Here is a 20,317-nt window from a genome sequence, read left to right as displayed (position 1 = left end):
GGTGCTTTGGAGAATAGGTTCACCCCTCCTCTCTGCGATAGCCCCTCAAGTATTGGAAGACTGATATCATGTCAACCTTAATCTTTCTGTTTGTTAGACCAGATATGCCTAGTTCCTGCAACCATTCATCGGTTTCATCTCCAGTCTCCTAATAATCTTTGTTGCTCTTCTCTGCAGCCCCTCTAGAGCAGCGTTGTTAAACTCACAGCCCGTGGGCCAGATGCGTCACACACTGGCCATGCCCACCCCCATTTTAGCAAAGGGGGAAAAGTCACAATACATCATGTGATGACAATATGACGCCGCGAGTTTGACCCCCTGTTCTAGAGTCTCAAAGAATGAATTAAGCAGTTTTTCTTTCTCCCTGCTACTCTCCTCTCATTGCCACATTTTCCCATTAGTAGACCAATTGGTTCTTCGACTTCCTTCTTGTTTTTTCCATGTATAAATAATAATAATAATAATAATAATAATAATAATAATAATATTATTATTATTATTATTATTATTATTATTATTATTATTATTATTGTTGTTGTTGTTGTCATTGTCGTTGTCGTTGTCGTTGTTGTTGTTGACATTTGTTGCAAGTTTGTGATAAATCCTTTCTGGGCCTTAGCTTTCCTGATTTCATCTTTGAAGATTTCGTATGTCCTTGTTTCCATTTTTCATACTTGTCTTCTTTATCTATTTATTAGACAGTTCTTTATGAGAACTTTCTGGTTTCATCTAGAGTCTCTTATTTTTCTTTCTTAGTGGTATTGTATTAGACTGGGCTTTTTATAGTCTCATTTTTCAGAGTTTCCCAAGCTGCTTGAGTTCTTTACCCCCTTTTCATCCATGAAATCCTTCCTGAGTTCTTTCCCTAAATTTGTTGAAATCGGCTTTCTTGAAGTCTAAACCACTCTATTGCATGTGCCTACATTATATTGAATTCCAATATGACATGACCACTCTCCCCCAAGGTTCCTGGAACTTCAATCTTCTGTATAATTTCATCTCTGTTAATGAGAATTAAATCCAGTGTAGCTGAACCATTAGTTCCCTTCTCTACCTTTTGGGTGACGAAGTTGTCTGCTAGGTTAATCAGAAACATTTTGATCTCCTATCATGGTCCCATTGGATCCTGGTTTGGAGGAGGAGAAGGAGTTGGATCCATCTGATGGGGATGGCATGGCTCCCCTGGAATGTCTGGAGAGTCCCAGAATTGAGGACAATGCTATCACAGGCTCCTCAGGTATTGGGGGGGGGGGGGTTTGACTGAACAGAGAGCTGCCTATCCTCACAGACACAGGGTAGGATTGGCTGCAGACAGGCAGTGGTGCTGAGAGGCAACAGATCTCTTCTGATGAGGAAGAACTGTTTCCACCATTCAATCCGAGGACACAGAGAATAGAACAAAGGCAAGCTGAAAGGAGGTCTGCAAGGCTGCTCAGGAGAAGTTCACCCTGCCCCTCTTCCCAAGGAACACCTACTGTAGCATGGGTTGACTTAAGGAGAAGCTGGGAGGAATTTGTCTTTGTCAGGAACAATTGTTTGCTTTAGCTTATGCTCTCCTGGGTTTGGAAAAACTCAGTCTTGACTCGTGTTTCTGCCTGTGCTTTGTCTTTGCCTTGTGAACTGGCCTTTGGCCTTGTGGACTTGCTTTACCCTGTGGACTTCCCTTGCCCTTTGGACCTTGACCCTGGATGTTGCCCCATGAGCTTTCTCCTTGGACGTCCTCTCTGTCTTTGTGAATTGGTTTTGTTGTGTTTTTTTTGGCTTTTGTTTGTGGAACTAAAGGTGGCTACCTTCAGGGAAGTGTGGGGTGGAGGCTTACCCGGCATTATAGGGCTCTTTGTTGTGGCATTTAATAGAGCAATAAAGGACTCGATTGATGCCTGCCTCTGCCTAGGCAACCTGGATCATAGCATCTCCAACTTGGTGCAGATTTTGTTTCCCAGTTGATATCAGGACCATTACTATTTTAGTGTGGTTCCTGCGCACCTCAGATAACTGATTAACAAAAAGTTTGGTTGTGTGATCTGTAGTATACACTTATGGCAATGTCATAGTGTTAGCTAAATAATATTAACTAAATTCACATGTACAAATTCTAATGCAGTGGTCAATCATGTTGCCATTATTACCTGAACAGTTGCATAATATCTTTTCTTACAGTTTTGATTTGCAATTTGTGATATTCTTATAGGAACTTGATTATCTTGAGTAATTATTTTTTCCTTTTCATAGGCTCTATGTGCAGCTGTGTCTGGGCCAGGATTACTTAAAAAAATGGTGCATTTTTTTTCAAGCACCATGGAAGTTGAAATGGGAGGTAGCTGTGTTATTTGGAAAACTGAGCCCTTGTCCAGCAGTGAGCATACTCGTTATTCAGGTAACTACCTTATTCTATGCTCTACAAGTAGTCCTCAATTTATGACCATTCATTTAATAACTCTTAAATGGCACTGAAAAAAGTGACTCACACTTGCAACTGTTGCAGTTTTCCTTGTGTTCATGTGATCAGAATTGAGGCACTTGATGACTGGCATCTATTACAACAGATATTTTCCACTATCACAACATTATAACAATTGCAGAATTCTGAGATCATTTGTGACCTTCCCAGGGAGCTTCTAACAAACAGTGTAAATGGGGGAAGGCAGAGTTGCTTAACAACCACCATAAAAAAAGGAGATAACATTGGGCACAACTCACTTAGTGACCACACTGCTTAGAGGCAGAGCTTCCAATCCCAATTTTCATAAGTCAAGGACTCCTTATATGAAGAAAACAGGATACAATCTATTTGATTGGACATAAAATTTTACTTCACTAAGTGTTATGTATTATCTTTTATTTTAAAAAATAATTTTTATTAAAAGAGTTTACAATGATGTTTCTCTACAGAAACATAGAAGAAGAGATAGAAAAGGACAAATATAAAAGTGTAAAACAGGTAAATAACAAAAAGCAAGAAAAAGAAAGATATCTAAAGAAGCAACTTCTGATATTGTTTGCAGCAGTTACAAACATGATAATCACCATCTCCACCTTCCTATTTCATAGTTCCCTTCTTCCCATAAAAACTTTTTAATCATTCCTGAAATCAGCAATTTATTTTTATCCAGTTGTAACAAAAGGTCTATAAAGTGTTTTCAATTTCTTATAAAAATAATTGTAGTTCCTCCTTGATCAAACTATGTATATCTTTCTGATACTGGCCAGGCTTGGTAATTAATTCTTTAAATGCCAAATAATCATGTATGTTTTAAATTTTATTCACAATTTTACATCAAACTTACATTTTCTATCCTACTATGAAAAATTATCTCTTAAAAACATAAAATGAAGCTTAAGTGTTGCTAGCTTTGAACAAAGTCAAATTGTTTTTAAATCATTTACCTGTTTCTCTATGTATATTCTTTCCTTGCCTATAGAAGGAATCTACAATGAGATCATACAACCAGTTGTCCATTGTGGCTACTTATACAAAGTCCCATCCACTGCCAAAGAAATTAAGAGAAGCAGAGATGGTAAGTCTGAGTATGGTGGAATCCATAATTAATGGCTAATTAAAAACGGCTTTCACTAACTGTCTTGCTTATGTAGAGTTTCAGAGGATCTGGTGCTCACTGGAAAAATATTTCCTCTTTTATGAGACTGAAAAGAATCCTGAACCAACAGTAAAGATTGAAGTGGCAGATATGATTTCCTTAGCAGTGAACAGAACAGACATGTTGGCTATTCCTAGCTCCACAAACAGGTTTGTGGAAAGTTGATTCATTCTGTTTTTCTACTTCTTAGTCCTGCTAAACTAGGTTCATGTGCTTCATGATGGTACCAAACAAACAAAGAAGTAAAATTAGATTGATTTCTGTCAAAAAGAGCATATTGTTATGTTTAAGGTTAAGGATCTGTTTGGGGCTTCATCAGAAGCATTCATTTGACCCTATTCATCACTCCCTACTATTACTATTTGTCATAGTACAAGGTTTGTAGCATGTTGCTGCCATCTGCAACACCCTAAAACCCAGCCATAGTGAACAAAAATGCCAAATCCAGTCTGAACATCAGGCTGACTATGCAACAGACAACAACAACAATAACAAGTCACTGAGAGATTATTATTATTATTATTATAAACTTTTGTTCATTAAACATGAAACACAGTCAATTGAGCATTTAAAAAAGTATAACAAATATCATTGACTGGTGCTGATGGTTGATATGGGTTGCTGCCAGCATCCTAAGTATTAACCAAGTTGTTGTTATTGTTGTTGTTGTTAATAATAATAATAACTGAAATTGATGGTTAATATGTGAGTGCAGCAAAATTGTGCAAACTGATTACAAAGCTAGACATGACCGAGTTGCTAAATTAATCCACTAGTCATTATATAAAAAAATACGACTTACTTGTATCCAAAAAGTCATGGGAACATAAAGTGGAAAAAATTGTTGTAAATGAGATGGTGAAAATATTGTGGGACTTTTGAATACAGACGGATCGTCATTTGGAACACAACACGCCAGATATCACAATAGTCGAAAACCAAAGCATACAATTTATTGATATCGCTATACTGGGAGATGCCAGAGTCGAAGAAAAAGAACTGGAAAAAAAATCACAAAATATTGTGACCTGGCCATGTGATTATGGATGAAACATGAAACAGTGATTGTCATCGGGGCACTTGGTACTATGTCCAAGAATTTTACAAAATACATCAAGAAATTGCAACTTCCTGCAATAACACCAGCAGAACTGCAAAAAACTGTGCTATTTGGAACATTGCACATTTTAAGAAGATACTTGGTTGATACCTAGGATGCTGGCAGCAACCCATATCAACCAACAACAGCAGTCAATGATATTCGCGATACATTTTTAAATATTCAGTTGACTGAGTTTCATGTTTAATGATAATGATAATGATAATATGCATACAATGCCAGAATTGAGAAGACACCAATAGAAAGCAAATGTTGCCTATGCAAAGAAGCTGAAGAAACAGTGGACTACCTGGTTAGCTGTTGCAAGAAGATCTCACAGGCTTACTACAAGTAATGGCATGACAAAGTAGCAACAATGGTGCTTGGAAAATATACAAGAAATATCATTTGCCTGCAAGCAAGAACTGATGGGATCATAAAATAAAGTAATAGAAAAGGAAAAAACTGAATTGCTTCGGAACCTTAAAATTCAAACAGGCACCTGCCACATTAACACCTCAGATTTAGCAGTTGTTGATCAGAAAGATTAAAAAATTGGATAGCAGTACCTGGAGACAGCAGAATAGAATAGGAATAACTGGAGAAGATAACAAAATACAAATAGCAATGAGTGTAGCAAAAGTAAGCAAAGGTAGTACCAATAGTAATAAGCACCTTCGGTGCAATCCCAAAACAACTGGAGTACCACTTGAATACCATCGGCATTGACAAATTCATCATCAATCAACTGCAAAAGAAGCTTTACTCAGAACAGCTTACCTCCTGCAACAATATCTGTAACACCATCAAACATCCAGATTTGCCTATCCCAGGTCCTTGGTAAGGACTTGATAGGTAGACAAAATGCCAAATCCAGTCTGAATATCTGACTGATTGTGCAACAAATCATAATAATAAGTATTAAGAATAATCATTTATGACAATAAATTATAATGCATAAAATAAATTTCAAAATTAAGATTAATAGATTAATTACCCCATTACGTTATGGTTTCTTTTTTATCTTTTCAATATTTAAGTGGATAAATTGTTTTACTGGATATATATTCACAATGATATTTTTGTTTGCTACAAACAGGTTTTGCTTCATGCTAGAACTGTATCTGAGCAATGAACGAATACAGCAGTGGGTAGGTGATGATTCCAGTAATCTACAGTCTTGGGCCAGTGCTATTGGCAAGGTAATGGTGAGAAATAATGTTCACGAGAAATTCAGAGGAGAGCGTACCTCCCCTTCTACTATATTAGACCACTCTATTAGGTATCAGGTGCATTATAAACTCAACAATCAATAGGTGGAGTTGTTTTTCTTTATCCTCAAATATTCCCAAGCTTCTTTTGTAGAAAATCCCTTCAAGCCAAATTCACTGCAAATATAAATTCTACATGGCTTTACATTAAAACTATCTTCCCACATAGCTTTATTCATTTGCAATTCCTAATACTATCTCAGCTTGTGCTTATGTTATTTTTGTCAGTACTGTATTTTCAGAGGATAATAAGCAGTGGTAGTATGCTGCCGGTTTGCACCAATTCTAGCGATCCAGTAGCGCCGGTCAGCAGTTGGGCCCGCTTACCCCCACCCTTTCCTGTCCTATATTTGCTTTGTTTGTAGTTCAGCTGATAGGCGTGGCAGAGCAAAGGGCACGCCTACAGAACCGTTAGTAAAATATTTTCAATTCCACCACTGATTATAACTTACTTGCTGGGCAACACTTGGAATACTTAGTATGACATAAAGCATATAACAAATCATTCTGAGTTGGAATTTTTACTATTTATATTGCTGAGGCTACCTCTGTTTTTAAATTGAAATTGCTCCTTTATGTCTGTAATATTCAATTATTTTAAATTGTATTTGTATTTAATTTTGTGAGAATTAGCTTGTTTTGACTTTGTGCTGTAATAGATAGGATGATATGATAATAAATTATCCATATGTAAACAAATATAGCCATAATGAATTTGCATGTTTTGTTCAACATATCCTTTTCAGAACTGGTATCTTCTTTTGCAGTGGTTCACCCCTCTCAGTTGTCATTGTCTGCTGGGCTATGAATTCCAAAGGGTAGGTAGACTCTGCTACAAATCAATGTTAAAACCCAATCAGTGGTTTCAAGGTTTCTTCATCCTCCAGAAGTTTCATCTCTTCATTTGTCCAGAAGAAGAGGGAGCAGTTGAGGACAGCATCAATCTAAGGCAGCTTCAAGAACTCAGTGAGTCCAGATCTTTCTCTGACAAATGAAAAAAGGATAGCATCAACCACCCACACCTAGAGATACTAGATACTAATAATTGCTTTTAGTTGTTTGATTGCCTTTGACTTGGTATCCATAACAGTCTTATCATAAAAACCTAAAAATACATCCATTAATATTTTCCTGCTTCAGCAGTTATATAGCATATTGCAAGTTTGATTGTGTTTCCATCAGAGTAAATAGTTTGCCTGTCTTTTACCAGTATTCTGGTAAAACAGATTAGTTTTATGTTAAGCTGTTTTTTTTCAGTTATTAAATATTCCATTACTCTCATGGTATCATACTGTTCTCCTAACTGTACTTTTGCAGAATAGACATTCTAAAAGCCCATTAAATGAGTATACACTGAAACAATGTAGCGAGTTCTGTTGCACTGTATGTTCTACTGCAGGGGTCGCCAACCTTTTGGATCTCAGGGACCACCAAACTCATAATTTCAAATCCCAGGGACCACTAACCGGTTCTGTGGGCATGGCCTAATTTGTGGGTGTGGCTTGGTGGTCATGTGACTGGGTGGGCATGGCTAGTATGTAAATATTATAAATATTTATATAAATATTGATTTTTTTATTAAAAAAGGAGCAACTTTTACCCAAAATCAGGTAAAGCAGGCAGGCAGATTGAGTTGTTCACAGAATCATTCAGTGATCTATCTATCTGCCATCGGCTAGCTCAGTCTGTCACATAAAATTTGCTTGCCGTGAGTCTGCACTGACTAATAGAACCTTCAGTCCTAAGGGAGGTTCAACAGCAGAGCCGAAGATCCAAAGATTAGCTAGAAAGCAAGAAATGCAACGGTTTTCTGCTTTCTAGCTAATCTAAATCTCTCAGCAAAGCAGAACAACTGATGGTCGGAAAAAGGAAAAATAGCAATTTAGCAGGCAAGTTTGCTGGGTAAGGAGTGAGTGGGAGGAGAGAGTTCCCCCAGGCCATATGGGCGGCACAGCCTTGTGTTTCTGTGCAGCTTGGATTAATTGCTTTGGGGGGGGTGCTCTGGGGATGAGATTTCTCTGCAGCACACCAACATTTTCTCACTGCCCACCAGTGGGCCACGGCCCACTGGTTGACGACTGCTGTTCTACTGAAATCTCTGTCAAAGGTTTATTTTATACTTTTACTGATGATTGAAATCACAGATTGTAAGTTACAAACTTTTTTTAAAAAAAAGCTGCCCCTTAATACAGTCTTATTTTGACTTGGCTAAAAATGGATGCTTCACACCTTCCTGAATTTCTTTTTTTCATGTACTGTTTTCTATCATAGGTATTGTTCCTCTTGCAGAGAGTCCAGAGAAGAAACAGATGCTGATCCTGGTAGAAATGGGCAGGTGAGCTATGTAAGCAAGAGGGTCTTTAAATAAACCTACACCTTTTGTGCATTCTTAAGTTCCATTGAAATTTAATATAACTCAACTGATTATTCTACAATTGCATAAGATGCAGCATTTCCTAAGCTATGGAATCTTGATCTCTCTACAAATCCAGCACTTAAAAACTACCTGATCATAGCAATAACAAAAGTTTAAAGTTAGTAATTAGGATGGCAAGTCCTCTCCAATTGGTGATGCTGTCTCATCATGGTAGGTGATAATGAGCAAAGAATGTTGAAAGTATATAGCATCCTAATAGCAGCAAGGTATGAAGGTCATCAAGCTGCCAGCTAAACAGGCAAGCTGGAATAATATAGGAAGATCCTGAAGATGGATTATCACTTTCAATGGATTATCGCAGTAAGCTGTGGGGTACCACAAAGTTCTATCTTAGGCCCAGTACTCTTCAATATCTTCATAAATGACTTAGATGAAGGAATAGAAGGGGAACTTACCAAATTTGCGGATGATACTAAGCTGGCAGGAATAGACAACAACACTCTAGATCAGGGCTGTCAAACCCACAGTCCGCATGCTTTACAGATAATCAGAATTGGAAGGGACCTTATAGGTCATCTAGTTCAACCCTCCACCTAAGCAGGAGACCCTACACTATCTCAAGTGATGACACTCCCCCAACTTCCGAGGGTGAGCTGTTCCATTGGTTGAATGCACTGGCCACGCTGATGCCTGGTTTAGCAAAGGGTGAAAAAGCCGCAATATGTCACGTGACAATGCAAGTTACACATCCCTGCCCTAGATGATAGCTTGAACACTGGGCCCTATTTAACAAAATGAACACTGGGCCCTATTTAACAAAATGAAATTTAATGTAAAGAAAAGTAAAATCTTTAACTTAGGCAATTAACAGAAGGATACAATCAAGATCAAGTGAGGTACTAATACCACTCTATAAATCCTTAGTAAAACCACACCTAGAGTATTGCATTCAGTTTTGGTCACCACACTATAAAAAAGATGTTGAGACTCTAGAAAAAGTGCAGAAAAGAACTAGTATGATTAGGGGACTGGAAACTAAAACATATCAAGAACGGTTACAAGAACTGGGCTTGGCTAGTCTGGTGAAGAGAAAGACCAAGGGAAACATAATAGCAGTGTTTCAATATTTGAGGGGCTGCCACAGAGAGGAGGGGGTCAGGCTATTTTCTAAAGCACCTGAAGGCCAGACAAGGAGTAATGGATGGAAACTGAAGAAGGAGAGATTCAACCTGGAAATGAGAAATGTTCTGACAGTGAGAGCAATCAAACAATGGAACAGCTTGCCTTCAGAAGTTGTGGGAGTTTCATCACTGAAGCTTTCAAGAAGAGACTGGACTGCCATCTGTCAGAAATGATGTAGGGTCTCCTGCTTGGGCAGGGGGTTGGACTAGATGACCTATAAGGTCCCTTTCAACTCTGTTAATCTGTTAAACTTTAGCGACAATAGCAAATGAATAATTTAATACTGTGTGTAGCAAACTAATAGCACTCCTGATAGAATAGTAGAATCTTTGCTACTCTTCTCGGCACTTTTTCCAGGGCATCAGTATCTTTTTTGAACCATAGTAACCAGAACTGGAAGCAGTATTCCAAGTGTGGCCTCATTAGTACAGTATGGAGCGGCACTATCATTTATCATGCTCCCTCTCTTGATGATGTAATGGAAAAACTCACCACATTTCAGATCTGTGTATCTGCTATTCTTTGATGGAAGAAAAGGGGGGTTGGATTTGATACATTTAATTCTTTTCTTCTCCATGTATCCTAAATATTTTATTTCTTACATCAGCTTTGTATAACCTTTTATATGATTTATAACTGTTGCCTGGTGTCCCAGATGCCTGGAAAAATCTCACCTCTTTGAGGGATGTAAGGGGAGAAGGGGCCATGTGGATTGCAGCACCGGAAGATAATTCCTGGGAACCTTTCTTTATCTGCTTTCTCAGAGATGGTGGGATAATAACATGTTCACACCTGCGGATTGGTGGAATCCACATCAGACTTCAGAAAGGGGTTCTAATTCCCTTTATCTTACTTGGATGCCCTGAGGGACCCCAGACCTGCTTTGAATTTTGACCTGCTTTACCCCTCTTCAGTAAAAAGATTCCTTTTTAAATACAAAGTTTTCAAGGGTTCATACTTATATTTTGAAGGTGGGGGAGGCTGGTCCTTGCACCACGTCCAATTCACCACAGTCAACTCACTGTGGCCATAGCCAACGTGCTGCAGGACAACTCGCCACAGGACACTTCAACAAATACAAAAGTTAAATTAATTTCAACAGAACCATAGTCAATAATAATAAAATAAAGTCAATCCAGAACTACAAGAATTACAATAATTTTGATGAAAACATGATCACCAATAATAAAAGTAACTGAATGAAATGATTAACATGACATTACACTGGTCGTGATTTGATTTGACCCACAATGAGTGGCTGTGAGGGATAGCATGCAAAGCATGGGAACGATAGTGCCACTCCATACTGCACTGGTGAGGCCACATTTGGAATACTGCTTCCAGTTCTGGTTACCATGGTTCAAAAAAGATGCTGATGCCCTGGAAAAAGTCCAGAGAAGAGCAGTGAATGTTAGATATTCAATGGGGAAAAGTCAGTGATGTCAGACTTCCTCCATTGGTTCATTTTCTAGGCGGGAAGTGGCTAAAGTTGTGGACAGCAGCCTGTAAAAAGAATAGCAGGCACACCTGGCGGCAGTGTTTACTCGGAGCAGAATAAAAGAGATCTTTTCCCTCTCCCGTTGTCCTGCCTCTTCAATCTAGCCCATATCTAACACTGGCGACGAGGATGGGATTCTAGAAGAGAGCAAAGGAAACGAGGTGTAGACAGATAATTTCTTACAACAGAATGCTTCTATCACCATGCTGATCATCAAAATGTCCACCCACGCTCAACCAGAACCTTTTGATCCAACAAGGCATGACTGGGTCGCATACATGGGACAATTTCAAATGTTTATAGAAGCAAATTCACTGCATGATACAACAAAACAGAGGAAGAGAGCTCTATTCCTGGGATATTGTGGGAATCGCCTCTACAAAACAGCTAGAACCCTAGCTGCACCCAAAGATGCGGAAACAATGGAATGGAAAGAATTACAGAAGATGTTAGAAGAATATTATGCTCTTGCTGCATCATCATCACTGGCTCACTGACTTGACTTTTACTGCAGAGAACAGAAACCAGGTGAGACCATAAATGATTACCTTACAAATCTGCGAGATATTGCTGCAGGCTGTGAGTTTGAAAATGTGGAAATAACTTTAAGAGATAGAATTGTAGTTGGAATGAGGGACCTGAGATTACAAAGGAAGCTAATAGCTAAAAAGAGCATCTCTTTTTAGCTATTAGCTTCCTTTGTAATCTAGCATCCCTAACCCTTCCTTTGTAATCTACCATCCCTAACCCTAACCCTAACCCTTTAAAAGAAGTAATAGAGGAAGCCTGGGCAGCAGAAATTTCAGACAAACCAACAACCAAAATTGAGAAGTCTGAGGGCGTTCACTCAGCATGAGGGACGACCAGCAAATATCAGGGAGAGGGGGAGATTGGCGAACTCTCCGAAGAGGAGGAAGAAATACATAGTGTAAAACCAGATAGAAGATCAGGGCCCCAGGGGGCGAGCCAAAGACCCCTGTGATGTACAAGCTGCAAAGGAAACCACCCCCAGGCAGTTTGCAAATTCAGGGATGCAATCTGCCTCAGATGTGAGACAAGGGGGCATATTGCTGAAGCTAGCAGAGCAAATCTGCCAGCATACCCCAATCAGAGACAAGCAGGTTTCCCTAATCAGCCACGTGGTCCACAACAAAGAGGATTCCAGAAACTGCCAAATTCAAACTACAGAATGGAGAGGCACAGAGACTATGAGCACACAATAGTGGGGCAGTCTGACACCCATCAATCAAAGAAATTCAACATCATAGTGATAATAGGAGAAAAACCTTGTGATATGGAAATTGACTGCGGATCCTACATATCTATGGTGTCCTGGACAACTATAAAGGAAGCAATCCCTGGCATAACCGGACAACAACTAAAACCACAATATTTAATACTAAAAGACTACCAAGGAAACAGAATTCCCGTATTAGGAAGAGGAATTTTTCCAGTAAAATTCAGAAACTTCACCGATGAATTGCCTTTAACTATCGTGGACAAAGAAGTACCAAGTCACTCTACCAAGGGATAGGTTTAGAGCCATAGGAATGGAGGTGACCATCCACACTATGCAAGCAGAAGACTACAATCAAATGAAAGAGGACCTACAGACTGAATTCAAGGATGTTTTTGATGGGAGCCTAGGTATAAGTATATGGGGACCCCTATTTCTTTCAACCTTGATCCAAAAGTTCCCCGTCAGAATGAAACCAAGGCGAGTCCCTTTTGCCCTGAGGCCCAAGGTGGACGAATAATTAGATAAACTAATAGCCCAAGGAGTCCTAGAGCCAGTTGATCACACTAAGTGGGAGACCCCTATAGTCACCCCAGTTAAGCCGGATGGGTCCATTAGAATCTTTGCAGATTATAAAATTTCCATAAAGATCGCATTGCAACAGAGCAGTATCAGTAGTACAACATCTGTTGCATTCAATAGGAAAAGGAAATTGTTTTGCCAAATTAGACTTGGCTCAAGCCTATCAGCAGTTACCTGTGGATGAAGAAACAGCAGAAGCTCAGACCATTGTAACCCACAGGGGTGCTTTCAAATGCAAAAGATTGCAATTTGGGGTAAGCATAGCTCCAGGACTATTTCAAAGCTTAATGGAATGCCTACTACAGGGCATTGTGGGGGTGGTACCTTATTTTGATGATGTCCTCATGGCAGCAGAGGACAAAGAACAACTTAAACAAAGACTAAGGCTAGTCCTGAGCAGATTTCAAGAAGCTGGCCTTAAAATCAAAAAAGAGAAATGCCACATAGCAGTACCAATTTCTGTTGAATTTCTGGGATATCTAATTGATGAGACAGGTATACACCCCACAGATAGTAAAATAAAAGCAATTAAGGAAGCTCCCACTCCAACAAACAAAACAGAATTACAAGCTTTCCTGGGACTTTTAAACTTTTACAGTATTTTTCTACCACACAAAGTGACAGTTGTTGAACTTCTTCACAGACTTCTTGATAAAAAAGCAGAATGGACTTAGGGACACAGAGAAACAACTGCATTTGAAACCATAAAAGGAGTCCTAACTTCTAACAGTGTTCTGCTACAATATAATGAAACATTACCTCTTTCACTAACATGTGATGCATCCCCTTTGGGGTAGGGTCCGTTCTCAGCCATAAATTCCCAAATGGCAGAGAAGCACCATTGTTTTATACTCAAAGACTTTATCCAAAGCTGAATGGAATTATAGCCAGCTAGATAAGGAAGCACTAGCTGCAGTAGCAGGCATTAAGCATTTTCACGAATATCTTTATGGAGACAATTTGAACTAGTCACAGACCACAAACCACTCCTAGGCATTGTAGCAGGAAACAAACCAACACCAAACATAATATCCCCCAGAATGACAAGATGGACTGTTTTCTTAGCTGCATATAACTATTGCCTTATACATTGACCAGGCAAGACCATAACTCATGCAGATGCACTCAGCCATTGCCCCCTTCCAGAACCTATTGAAGACCCAGCTCCAGCCACATCCATACTTCTCATTGAAGACATCACCACCAGCCCTATCACAGCATCAGAAATAGCCAAACAATCAGCCAAAGACAAAACTCTGGCATGTATTTTAAACTGGGTGTTGAGGGGATGGCCAGAAGAAGCACTGGAAGGTGACTTTAAACTGTTTAAAATCTGGCAAAATGTACTGTCTGTAATTAAAGGGTGTTTGTTGTGGGGGGATAGAGTTGTGATACCTGAGAAGCTGAGAGAACAAGTCTTAAAGAATGTTGCATGAGGGCCACCCAGGGAAAGTACAAATGAAAGCATTAGCCAGAAGTTATACCTGGTGGCCTGGAATGGGTAAGGAAATTGAAAAATGGGTTGCACCTTGTTCGCCTTGTCAGGAATCCAGACCTGCACCCCTTCGGTACCAACCCTAGAATGGGAATCACCAAAAGCACCTTGGTCTAGAATACATATAGACCTGGCAGGGCCAATGCAAGGGCAAACATTTCTAATAACCATTGATGCATATTCAAAATGGGTGGAAGTAACAATCATGAAAACCACAGCAGATGCCATGATTAAGGTATTGAGGAAATTGTTTGCCAGACATGGATTGCCAGATGTTGTGGTATCAGATAACGGGGCCCAATTCATAGCAAACAATTTTGAATGCTTTCTAGCTGAACAGGGAATCCACCACGCATTATCAGCACCAGGCCACCCCCAAAATAACGGGCAAGCAGAGATCGTAAGATCCACAAAGGAAACCTTAGCAAAAATGGGACCAGGGGAATGGCAAACGAAAATAGGCAAATTCTTAATGATACAACATATCACACCCTTGGCTGCCACACATAGAAGTCCAGCAGAACTTTTAATGAGACGGAAGTTAAGATCAGAGCTAGATAGATTACACCCACACTACAATCCAAGCACACCCACAGATTCGACAACTAAATGTAGATATTTGAACATAGGCCAATCGGTCTATGCTCACAACTATGCAGGGGCCCCCCATGGATCCCTGCATGAGTAATGCAAGTCACAGGCTCCCGATCTTATACTGTAGAACTAGAAGATGGGAAAATATGGAGCAGACACATAGATCAACTCCGGGGATGATTGGATCGGGATCAGAACGACCAGAAAGCCTCAGAGACAGAAATCCAATACAGAGAGGAAAGACCAACTCTGACAACTAAAAATGCTGAAAACACAAGCCTCCCCACTTTAGGGCGGAATTCAAACTCTAGTACACTGCAGGATAACAGCTGGGGGTGGGGAATCCAGCAAAGAAACTCAGAGCCCTCTGTTTCGTTGAAGCCAGCCCCGGGCAGTTCAAAGGGCTGGCTCTGGAGTGACAACAGACCCAACTAGTCAGGTTGCCGCCACTGGTGAGGCTGAACTGTGAAGGTCCAGTCGCGCACACAGGAGTCCCGCCTACTTACATGATTATGTTCTGTGAATGAGAGCTGATTGGATGAATGCTTCTTCCAGGAGGGGAAGGGTGTTAGGTATTCAATGGGGAAAAGTCAGTGATGTCAGACTTCCCCCATTGGTTCATTTTCTAGGCAGGAAAATGAACAGCTGTCAGTGGCTAAAGTTGGGGACAGCAGCCTGTAAAAAGAACAGCAGGCACACCTGGCGGCAGTCTTTACTCGGAGCAGAATAAAAGAGATCTTTTCCCTCTCCTGTTGTCCTGCCTCTTCAATCTAGTCCATATCTAACAGCAAAGTTTCTATGATTCTATCAGGAGTGCTGTTACTTTACTACACACTGTATGAAGTGATTCATTTGCTGTTGTCGCTAAAGTGATAATCTATCTTCAGGAACTTCCTATATTGCTCCAATTTGCCTGTTTAGTTGACAGCTTGGATGACCTTCATACCTTGCTGCCATTAGGATGGTTTATACTTGATGCAGAGTTTGTTTCCCAGTTGATGTCAGGGTAGTTAAAGTCTCATTATCTCAGTGGTATCTTTCGTGCACACCTCAGCTGACTGATTAGCAAATCTATAAGATATATTTCATCTATATCAGTGGTTCTTAACCTTTTTGAAAGAATCGTCCCCTTGAGCCATTGAGGAAGTTATCATCGCCCCCTTCCCCAACATAACTTCTCAATCACAACACAGGGAAATAATTCTTCAATTTATGCAAACATGTTTTTTGTTTTCTTTAAAATTGTCATCAGGACATATCGATGCAAATAATTTATTTCCAGTCTTTTTCCCATATCTCAACTGTGTGAAAAATTCTGATGCCACCTATCACTTTACTCCCAAACTTTGTGATACATGTATTTCATTATTATCTTATTTATTCAAGACACTTAAATGCAATGACCACTGAAAACAAAATTCAATTGCAAGAAAATGAAATGCCCGAAAAAACAGTAACATTTAATGGTTTAATTACAAAAGAATTATAAGACGCAAAAAGAAATATAAAAAGGGCATAAGAACAAACCGCAATGCAGGAACTAAGAATTTCAAGATGAAAACTCTGAAACTAAATTAAGATTCGAGGAAAATATATATTCATGCATACTGTAAAAAGGGTTAAAAAGATACAAAGAAAATTTTTACAGAAGGAAAGCAACAAAAATCAGAGTGACAAATTTAATGCCTAAACTGAAGAAAAATATATATATCTACACCAAAAGTTTACACGAAGAGCACCCCAAAAAAATTGGAACCATAAAACTGAGAAACCAAAATATAATATCGAACTGGAGTGCATGCTAAAAAAGTACAATATAAAGAGACACACAAAATGTTTTACAGAGCACAACAAGAATTCGAAAACAAAGCCGAAAACTCAAACTGGAACGTGAAATCCAATGCAAGCAAATACAACGATAAGAGCTGAGACAATTTAGATAAGAGCTGAGACGAAGAAAATGTATGTACACAAAAAGCAAAAAAAGAACATCAATGGCTGCCTTGTGCTTGATGAGCTGATGCCAATTTCTTGATGTCTAGAACCATTTTTGTTAATCTCATTCTTAAATCACCTCGTTCAGTGATCTTCAACATGTTCCTTGACTTAGAAAGGATCTATTGGATGGCGCTGAAACCCCTCTCCACTAAGTAAGTGGAAGGAAAGGCTAAAAGAAGCAACTTAACTTCCTCCCACAATATTGGGTAAGTGTTCCTCATTTTCACCCAAAAAGCTTCGTAGCCGTAACTCTGAAAATGTGATTGGGCTTCACAGTCATATTTCAGATCTGTCAGTGGCTCTTGCAGTTTGGGATGAGGTTGTGCAAAGTCTGCTGTGAAAGGATTTAGCACCCAAGTGGGCACTTCCAGTTTTATCAGATCATAGAATCTGGTTTCCATATCTTCTTTTAGTTGTTTCAAGTAGCAGCAAGATGCGGCACGACCACGAACTCAAAGCCAAACAGCAAGATCACAGCTCACCAGCTCAAATCCCCCAGCAACTAAGATTAACCTGAGCACAGCCAAGCCCCCACCTGAACAGAACACACCTCCAGCCAATCAGAACATGGCCAACCCCCCAACCAAGCAGAACACAGCCAAGCCCCACCCAATCAAGTCACACCCCCACTAGCAGTTAAAAGGAAGAAGCAGCTGCAAGCTCACATCACTCTGAGAAGCACAGAGCTGAAGACGCAAGCCTGAAGATGATGAATGAGACTTCATCGAAACGTTGCCTAGATACTTCCAATCTTACGCGGGAGAAAACCCGAATAACCAAAGATCCACATACAAATACCCGCGAGAACCTCAGAAAACAAATAAAAATACATTTTTATATATTCATTATGTTCTCAAAATCTACATATTTAATTACCATGTTTATTGTCTAACCATTGATAGAATAGATCCCAAATTTTATAAAATTGTTTATCATCTTGTTCTCTGATTTCAAATGTCAATCTACTCATTTCAGCACATTCCATTATTTTCTTAATAATTTCCTCCTGTGATGGTACTTTCTCATTTTTCCAGTTTTTGGCAAATACAATCCTAGCCGCTGTTAATACATTTACAGTCAGGTATTTCAATTTTTACTATATATGTCAGGTAGAATTTCCAGTAAAAATATCTCTGGTTTCAAGTCTATATGCTTTTTTGTCATTTTTTCCAACCATGTGTGGATTTTAGTCCAATATTTTTTAGCATCTGCACAAGTCCACCACATATGGTAATATGAGCCAGGTGACATTTCCAATATTTTTCAGATTTATTCTTGAACATTCTTGCTATTCTTGTTGGGGGAAAATGCCACCTGTAAAACATCTTATACAAATTTTCTTTATATGCTGTTGACAATCTCATTTTATAATTTTGAGACCACAATTTTTGCCATTTCACTAGATCAATCTCATATCCAAAATTCTTCCCCCAAGCAATCATTGTTTCTTTAACTTGTTCTTCTTCTAGTTTAACTTCTAATAAACACCCATACCATTTTTTAATCACCTTTTCATCAGTACCTGTCAAAATCTTACCTAAATCAGTCAATTTATCATAGAAACCTTCTGTTTTAGCATCTTTATCATACCTTGAATGTATTTGCGCATATGAAACCAATTCATCTTTATACCTTGTTCTTCTAATTTTTGCATAGATTTAAGTTCACCCTTTTCATTCAATATTTCACCGTATCTAACTGTTTGTTCCTTTTTGTATATTATAGGATAAGAAAAAGCTTCAATAGTCGATAGCCAGACTGGAATTTTCAAATAATATTGCCTTTTAGTCTTCTCCCAGTTTAACCACAGAGACTCCCGTATATAATATCTTCTAAAGTACCCCTGTGTTTTAGTTCCTTTATACCATAAAAAAGCATGCCACCCAAACAACAGATCATGTCCTTCTAGTGTCAACAATCTAGCATTTCTTAATGTTATCCATTCCTTAACCCACATCAGATTTGTAGCTTGGTAGTACAACTCCCAATTAGGCAAACCAAATCCTCCTCTTATTCTAGCATCTTGCAAAAGTTTTAATTTTATTCTCGCTTTCTTACCTTGCCATATATATTTCAACACAATTTTATTTAAATCTTCAAAATAATCTTTTCCAAGCCTAATTGGAATTGTTTGAAACAAATATAAAATTCTGGGTAATATATTCATCTTGATTGTTGATATTCTCCCTATTAATGACAGTTGTAAATTTTCCCATTTCGCCAAATCTAGCGCTATCTGCTGCTTAAGTTTAATATAGTTAATTCTCTTTTAGTGTACTACATCTTGCTGTCAAATGTATCCCCAAGTACTTGATCTTATTCATGACCTGGATTTTTAATACATCCGCCAGTTCTTCCTTTTGTCTTGATAACAAATTCTTTGTGAAAATCTTTGTTTTGTCTTTGTTTATTTTCAAACCAGCCACCTTCCCATATACCTCTATCTTTTCTAACAATTTTAACTCTGTTTCTAGTGGGTCTTCTAAGATGAAAACCAGATCATCTGCAAATGCTTGCAATTTAAATTCTTCTTTTTTAATTTTCATCTCTTTTATCTCATTTTTTTCTCTAATATTTCTATTTAGCACTTCCAAGGTTAACACAAACAACAAAGGTGACAGTGGGCACCCTTGTCTTGTTCCTTTTCTTATATCAATAGAGTCCGTTAATTCTTGCTCTATCATTACCTTTGCTGTTTGCTTATGATATATAGCTTCTATTGCTTGGATGAATTTTTTACCAAAACCCATCTGTTCCAGCTGGAATAACATGAATCACGAATTCACATTGTCAAATGCCTTCTGTGCATCTAAGAATACTAAAGCCATTTTTTTTTCAGGGTGTGCCTCGTAGTATTCCAAAGTGTCCAAAATTACTCTCATATTGTCTTTAATTTGTCTCTTTGGCAGAAATCCATTTTGGTCAGAGTGAATAAAATTATTTAGGTATTTTTTAAGTCTTTCTGCCAATATTGGAGCAAAAAATTTATAATCTGCATTTAGTAGGGAAATCGCTCTGTAATTCTTCATTTGTAATGGGTCGGCCTCCTCTTTTGGGATAAGTGTAATATAAGCTTCTGACCATGATTTAGGTATCTTCTTCTTTGACATAACTTCATTCATAACTTCTAGCAATGGAAGATTCAATGATTTTTGTAGTGTTTTATAAAATTCCGCCGGAATTCCATCTGGGCCTGGTGCTTTTCCATTGTTTTGCTTCTGAAGTGCTTCAGTTAACTCCATCATCATTATATTACTTTCTAACATTGTTTCAATCTCTTTAGGTATCTGGGGTAGGTTAGCATTCTGTAAGTACTGTTTAACTCTTTGATAATCAATATTCTCTTGTGTATATAGTTTCCCGTAATAGTCTCATATAATTTCCT

At 38.6% G+C, this 20,317-nt stretch overlaps 1 protein-coding gene across 1 annotated transcript in view; it reads left to right on the top strand.

The window, feature by feature from the left end:
• The window catches only part of ARAP3 (ArfGAP with RhoGAP domain, ankyrin repeat and PH domain 3), a 178,058-nt gene that overhangs the window by 54,670 nt on the left and 103,071 nt on the right, over positions 1 to 20,317 (top strand). The window contains exons 14-19 of the mRNA XM_026683190.2: positions 2,233 to 2,377; positions 3,423 to 3,518; positions 3,595 to 3,748; positions 5,798 to 5,900; positions 6,737 to 6,935; positions 8,241 to 8,304. Coding sequence (XP_026538975.2) covers positions 2,233 to 2,377; positions 3,423 to 3,518; positions 3,595 to 3,748; positions 5,798 to 5,900; positions 6,737 to 6,935; positions 8,241 to 8,304 — 761 coding nt within the window. The remainder of the gene's footprint in view (positions 1 to 2,232; positions 2,378 to 3,422; positions 3,519 to 3,594; positions 3,749 to 5,797; positions 5,901 to 6,736; positions 6,936 to 8,240; positions 8,305 to 20,317) is intronic.

The sequence above is a fragment of the Notechis scutatus genome, chromosome 3 (assembly GCF_049901735.1).
Source record: "Notechis scutatus isolate UNSWTSFEM ecotype Mainland chromosome 3, rNotScu1.2, whole genome shotgun sequence".
Classification (NCBI taxonomy): domain Eukaryota; kingdom Metazoa; phylum Chordata; class Lepidosauria; order Squamata; family Elapidae; genus Notechis; species Notechis scutatus.
The sequence above is the reverse complement of the archived record's forward strand: the minus strand, read 5'-3'. Positions and strand labels throughout refer to the sequence as shown.